Source organism: Zea mays, chromosome 3 (assembly GCF_902167145.1).
Source record: "Zea mays cultivar B73 chromosome 3, Zm-B73-REFERENCE-NAM-5.0, whole genome shotgun sequence".
In the NCBI taxonomy this organism is placed as follows: domain Eukaryota; kingdom Viridiplantae; phylum Streptophyta; class Magnoliopsida; order Poales; family Poaceae; genus Zea; species Zea mays.
The window spans coordinates 50,050,924-50,058,045 of record NC_050098.1 but is presented as its reverse complement, the minus strand read 5'-3'; the positions used below and the strand labels follow the sequence as shown (position 1 = coordinate 50,058,045).

At 44.4% G+C, this 7,122-nt stretch overlaps 1 protein-coding gene across 2 annotated transcripts; it reads left to right on the top strand.

Annotated features, from left to right (window-relative positions):
• The first annotated feature begins 1,177 nt into the window (after window positions 1–1,177).
• LOC100284775 (uncharacterized) lies at window positions 1,178–6,605 on the top strand. 2 transcript variants are annotated; one of them, NM_001157670.2, is made up of 2 exons: window positions 1,178–2,834; window positions 6,113–6,605. In NM_001157670.2, the coding sequence occupies exons 1-2, from the start codon at window positions 1,434–1,436 to the stop codon at window positions 6,122–6,124; spliced, it is 1,413 nt and encodes a 470-aa protein (NP_001151142.1). In that variant the 5' UTR covers window positions 1,178–1,433; the 3' UTR covers window positions 6,125–6,605. The 2 variants fall into 2 exon arrangements, with proteins under 2 accessions (NP_001151142.1, XP_023157672.1); XM_023301904.2 differs by lacking the exon at window positions 6,113–6,605 and adding an exon at window positions 5,875–6,085 and having other exon boundaries at window positions 1,328–2,834.
• The last annotated feature ends 517 nt before the right edge of the window (window positions 6,606–7,122 follow it).

The following is a 7,122-nucleotide window of genomic DNA, read 5'->3' as shown; positions in this document are numbered from 1 at the left end:
TGCTCCGGCTGGGTTTCTTTCTTCGCTTGCGCGCTCTCTCCCTATATGTATCTAGTAGTATACTACCTATGTCGCCTCCAGATGCCCAGATCTACGTCGTGTCCTTCTCCGGCAACGAACATGTATGGCCGCCTCTTCCCTTCCTTCCTGCTCTACGAAACCTTGGAAGTATGGGAAGCGAGGGATGGGGGTCCCTGATTTGCTGCCTATGGCCCCGTTCGATGGCTCGACATTGCCTGTCTACATGGCCTTTCCCTTACCACGGTGTCGACTCGATATACTTTTACCACTTCTATGTACCTGTCACCCATCCTTCTGTCATTGCAAAAATTATTGTGTTGTTCCTCTGTTGTTTTAGGTGTTAGTTTTTTGTTGTTCTAAGGACTGAACATAATTTGGGTGTGTTAGTACTTTATTTATTGTCTGTACATGGTTTGTGTTCTTCTGATGATGGCTCATGGATTCTGTAAAATATGTGTTAGGATTTCGAGACCCATGCGGACACAATCACAAGTTGCTCATCCCTTGTGTGCATTAGCTCGTTTCTGAGGCCACATTGGAACAATGGAATCCATGTTGTTTGAAGTTGCTAAATTGGATGGAGCAGCAATAATTTGTCACGCTAATAGTAAAAAGGAAAGATTATTTGTTGGTTTTAAGCGTTAGCAATTGTTACGAAGTACCATAATTTGTATGGAGCGCATCCAGTTTCTATTGATGACTGGCTTTAGCGAACACTCAATATTTTGATGTATCTTTTTTTATGAGTTTGAGTTCGTGTGACTTATTTTAGAAACTTGAGCTCACAAACTTCCTATTATTTGGTATCTGTATGGTAGAATTATGTTTTTCTATAATCTCTATTTTTTACTTAGTCGTTCTGAACTCTTTTTTAATCGCTTACTTTATTAACCGTGTTATACCAAAACATATTGGATGAACTAAACAACAACATCAGTTAGTAAAATAAAAAAATATGCGAAAAACAGAGACAATCAATAAAAATATTAAGATCTTTTTAGTAGATAGTTTACGTGAGTATTGTTGTGAACCGTCACAACGTACGGACAACCGACTAATCTCTTTTAATCCATGTGTATTGAATGAATACTCCCCAAACAAACCCTCAGCGATGTCGTCGACTCGTCGTGGGTGCCGCACCCCGGTTGCAGGCGTGGCCTCCTGTTTTCTACGGCCTTTCGGCCGTTTCGCAGTCGATGGGCCGTGGGACCCTCGCCGCGCCCGTCCACGCAGCAGACGACGCAGGCGAACGGCTGACGAACCTGGGAGGCCCAAATCCGGCCCGTCGCGGACCGCCTCGAGTGGCGACCCTGATCCATCCTCAACAGGCACGCGCACTGTCTCTCTCGTATCACTCTCCATTCTACCTCTCTCTTCCCCAATCCAGGCCAGCCAACCCTAGCGCACCGGCGATGGCGTCGGACCCGGCCCCTGACGACGCGGCCGCGGCCGTGAATGGGCACGGCAACGACAACGGACACGGTAACGGCCCGTCCCCGTCGAAGCGCCCCCGGGCGGTGATCTCGGAAGCCGAGATCCGCGTCGAGTTCGCACACCACGACGCAGCCGTGGCGCGCGTCAACAACGGCAGCTTCGGCTGCTGCCCGGCCTCGGTCCTCGCCGCGCAGGCCCACTGGCAGCGCCTCTTCCTCGCGCAGCCCGACGCCTTCTACTTCCACGTTCTCCAGCAGGGCCTTCTCCGCTCGCGCGCCGCCGTCGCCGAGGTGGTGGGCGCTGGCGACGTCTCCGAGGTCTCCCTCGTCGATAACGCCACCACGGCCGCCGCCATCGTCCTGCAGCACGCAGCCTGGAGCTTCGCCGAGGGTCACTTCGCGCGCGGGGATGCGGTGCTGATGCTCCACTACGCCTATGGTGCGGTCAAGAAGTCCATCCACGCGTACGTCGCGCGTGCGGGGGCCACCGTCGTCGAGGTGCCCCTCCCATTCCCCGTCGCGTCCGCCGACGCAATCATTGCCGAGTTCCGTGCTGCGCTCGCGGTCGCCAAGGAAGGAGGGCGTAGGGTCAGGCTCGCAGTCATCGACCACATTACCTCCATGCCCAGTGTCGTCATCCCAGTCAAGGAGCTCGTCGCCATCTGTCGAGAAGAGGGCGTTGACAAGGTATTTGTTGACGCTGCCCACTCTATTGGGCAGGTGCCTGTGGACGTGCGCGACATTGGAGCCGATTTCTATACAAGCAACCTTCATAAGTGGTTCTTTTGCCCCCCTGCTGTGGCCTTTTTGCATACTCGCAAGGATGACCCGATAGCCTCCCAACTCCATCACCCTGTTGTTTCCCATGAGTATGGGAATGGGCTGCCTATGGAGAGCGGATGGATTGGAACACGGGATTACAGTGCCCAGCTTGTTGTGTCCGAGGCTATAGATTTTGTGAATCGATTTGAGGGTGGAATTGAGGCTATACGAAACCGGAATCATGAGAAAGTTATTGAGATGGGTAGGATGCTTGCTGAGGCATGGGGGACTTTTCTTGGCTCACCTCCGGAACTGTGTGGTAGCATGGTTATGGTGGGGATGCCTGGTTGCCTTGGTGTTGAGAGTGATGATGATGCAATGAGAGTGAGGACAATGTTGAGAAAGGATTTCCAGGTGGAGGTGCCGGTATACTACAACTCAAGAAGGGTGGAAGGACAGGAGATGACAAAGGATAAAAATGGTGATCCAGTGACAGGGTATGTGAGGATCTCACACCAGGTTTACAATGTCACAGAGGACTATGAGAGACTGAGGGATGTTGTCAATAAACTTGTTTCTGAAGGGTTCACCAGCAGCAAGTTGCGGCCTTCTGAGAAGGTACACTCTCAGCTGAAAATACTTGCATATTTAGTCCCTTAATTTTCTTTGTTGGCTGGCTTGGGTTCCTCTGTTAATGATTAATCAGGTTAATCTATATTTTAATAGATGATACTAGGAACACTTTATGCGGTTCTGTTATTTTGGTGGATTTAATCCTTGTTTCCTTGAGAAGGCATGCTTGTACAAAGATATTAAGTTAATGTGAGAAGATATTCTTATGAATACTGTTTCTAGACCGTAAGAACTTTGAAACTCTGAAACTGAATATTCATATGAAACTGTTTCCTTGATATTCTTATGAATACGACTAATCAGTCCTGGTGTATATATATAGTACAAAGTACACAAAGGCAAATAGGCAATACTGAAACTCTGAAACTGAATATTCATGCCAAGTTCAATACTGCAATACTGAATGTAAATAAGATCTTCATCTAAACAAGCAAATACACACTCACTAGTGATCTAGAGCGGCATATCTTCATCCAAGTGAAATGCGTCTCCCAACTGATTCAGGTTCATCCTGGTCTATTTCTCTTGCTGTTTCTGGTTGTACTTGTTGTTCAGCTGTAGCAGGAGCATCTTCTTAATGATCGCTGCCATCTTCTTCACCAATATCTTGAGCTGTTGTATTTCTTGAACGTTTCCTTGTCTTAAGTCCTAACATAGGTCATTTGAGGATGAGAAGAGGAACCAGCACCTGCAACAGCAGTCCTAGGCAAATTTCTGCCCTGGAGACCCTGTGCACCTAACGCATCATCCATGGCACCCATAGGTTGTTATCACCATCAGGTTCAACAGACTCTTCAACCCATTCATTTTCCCACATAAACTTTTGAAGCACCAGCGGGTTGCTTCTCTTTCCCTTGAAACCTATCTCTCTTAGATTTGAAAACCTATTTTCCATCTTCCTGTTGTAGCTTACATAGACCAATTTATTTAGCCTCTGGTTCTCTAGTCGGTTCCTCTTCTTTGTATGGACATACACGAAATCAACAAGCAATAGCGAGTTATATTGCTCCATATGAACCAACAAAAATTGTACTTACTGCTGCAAATTCACTCCAGTTTTTCTCTCAACCAAATGCTGAACAACGGAGTCTTCTAACTCTTTGCTTAGCTTTTTAGTTCATATGCCAGTCCTCCATATGCAAATTCAGTGTTTGGTGCCAAAGAACAGAAATGAAAGGAAGCCAAATACTGACGAGCAGATAAGAAAAATGAAGAGCAAAGAGTTAACAGGGGGGGGGGGGGGTGAACATTCAGATGAGGAGTTCATCTCAGGACGGTGAACAGGAACTGCTGCTGGCGATTTGGAGAAGAGGCCGATCAGCTGCCGGTGCTGGGAAACAGAAGCGTTGAGAGGGTTTTGAGGGGGCGGCGGCTGTGCCTTTTACTCTACTGTAGACGGGCCAAAAATAGAAGCCCACAAATAAAACCCTAGCCCAGTAAAACCTGGTCAGTTTCTCGCCTAATCGGATGACTAATTGCTCTGGGTCGATGATTAGTTGGACGCCAGGACGACGAGGACACCTGGTCGGGTCACCGATCCTGATCGTGCCCTTCCAGGCGACCTAGACGACTAATCGCGATTAGTTGGATGACTTGAAAACAATGTCAACTACGACGTTGACACATCTGTAGCAACAGCATGACACTTTTCCCTTTATCCGTGGTTTGTTTTCAAACTGCTATACTACACAGGTTTGTGTTTAGGATGCTCCCTACATATGCATAATCATTTTTTAGTTTGTGAAAATGTGGTGAGTCAATAACTTCCAAGTTAGTTGAGAGTCATGAGAATTTTTTTTTTCTGAACAATTGCTGTCTTTTCTTGTTTTAGTGTAATATAAGATGTTCTCAGTTATCATTTTTTGGACATGAAAGCAGCTGCTTCTGATTGTTAACTTGTTGCTTTTCAAAGAGTGTAAAATGCATGCAGGTTAGTTCAGTGCCATGTATATTTGTTTGTATTTCTTATTGGAAATTTGTGCAGTTTAGGATTGTATTCACACAACATTTTGTTTGTTTCATAAAAGTATGTCTATAATATGGTAATGATTTACAAAGTTATTGGAATATAAGCATCGCTTTGTGCATGCCATGAGGGATATAGACATCGCTTTGTGCATACTGTGAGGGATATAGACTTTGGTTTGCCCAAGATTCACATTAAAAGTTTTATGATTTTGTGAATGAATTTATGCTGTATGTCAAGGTGTCTGATTCACGGTTTGAGACCCAGTATCCTACTAAAGTTTAAGTTATGGAATCATCTCCATATTGAGCAAGTACCTTTGCTAGCACCTAGAGAATAAGGAGCTTCTGCACTCACAATTTTCTTGATAACTAAGAAGGTTTGAAATCTTAAATTCCCTTTGAAAAACGTTTGGTTTTCATCATTTCTTAAATGGTTCCGTGATGTTGTTTTTTTTGGATGGTTTCCTGTGTGGATAGGCCATGTCAGATTAGAAGTTGAGAACGAATCTTAAGAGAAGGATAAGTGAATCTGAGAACTAGAATATAAGAACAAGTAGTTTAATTTTAAGAGTATTGTAACTAAATGCTTCACACACTTAACAGTTAGGGCCATTTACTGTGAAATCAGATCGTTATACCTATAGATATTGAACTCTTATTTCTTGTGTATGCCTTCCTATTTCTATTGGTTTCCACTATCCATTATTGGGAGCACACACCAATGCCGTAGTGGCAACACTGGGGTGTTTGGTTTGAGGAACCACTCCATCCAAAATAAGATGATGCATCATGAGTTCAATCCTCAAATTTGGTGGATGACCTCATTTCTCATATTAGTAACTAACTAACTATGAGGAATGAGGTGGTGATGGATCTACTCATTTCATTCCACAAACCAAACAAAGAAGTAAGGAGTGAGAAGATTATGGACTAGCTCATTTCTCAAACCAAACACTCCATAAATGAATCATATTGGTGTATTGCATATGCTGTTTAGAGGTATGCTTCGTCTTGGATTCACCAAATGAAATAAATTGGCTCTCCTGCATGTCACCAGACATAGTCCCACAGCCCATAGTTGAAAAGCATGACGCATGGATGCTCAATTTCACACACCTATTGCTTACTTCACACTGTGACAACTATAGTGGTAAGCATTTTAATCTGGCAGTGATTGCCACTATGCCGACAAGCTAATTGTTGGTTGATGCCCTCAGTATTTACTGATACCTGATTTTTCTATCTGATTTAAATTCTCCTATGTCTGATGTTTTTTTCCACGATTATGTTTACAGCAAGAAGCTTAGGTGTAATGACCTTCCAGCCAGGTAGCATCCACCTGAAGGCGCTGTGGCCGACTACTTAGGTGTGGACCGGATCAGCGCAGCCAGTACGGCTTCGTGATCGTGACGTTGAAGAATGTAGTGTACCGCCAGGAACTGACATGTGTTGTATTTGGCGTTCAGTGTAAGTAACAATAATGCCCTGGCATGTTGTCTTCTCTCACATTTTGGGAGCTGCTGTAACCTCAGAATAATCTGGAATATAAGGATATTTACAGCTGCTGTAGATTGATTGCTGGTTACCGATCGCATTGATCACAAATACATCGAAGTGGCAGTGGATTACTTTGGGTTGTGTCAAAGCTGCAGCTCCGTTGACGCGTTCTATAAGAAAAACATTTTCTTTGCAGGCACGAACGCTGCAACTTGTGAGCCCGTGTGTCAGTTTGAATTTGTATAGTGGGCGAAGATACCCGGGGGCAACAAGTGGCCGCTGACATGTACCTGTTCGTTTTCCATAAATCCATATGCATTGAAGGGATCAAATCCTCTACAATTCAAAATCTTTCTCAATCTCTTTTAATCTGTATGGTTTAGGGATAAAATGAACATGGCCTAAAGTAGCGCAGGCTGCGGACTGCCTGCAAGCAAGGGTGCCGGCCGCAACCACTCTTTGCCGGCTTAATGCATGTAAGTGGTGCGGGTTTAGGCTATCTCCAACAATTTCTCTATCTTACTTTATTTCAAATCTTACTATGTAAATAGTACATTCTATAGTGTAAAATATTGTTTTGTATAGTCATATGTATGCTCTGCTGAACATGGCTTTATGGTGTCTCTTTAACAGTCTCTAGTGGTAAATGAATAGTTTGAGCGGGGTCTGTAGGCAATAAATAAATAAAAAATCAAGAGCAACACAAAGTTACAAATAAAAGATACAACATTGTCTCTCATTGCACGAGTTTTATCTTCTATAGTTATGTTTTTTGCTAAGAGATATTCGATACAACTAATAAAATTTA

Coding starts and splice junctions, on each gene's coding strand:
- LOC100284775 (NM_001157670.2), top strand. CDS start 1,434: ATGGCGTCGGACCCGGCCCCTGACGACGCGGCCGCGGCCGTGAATGGG.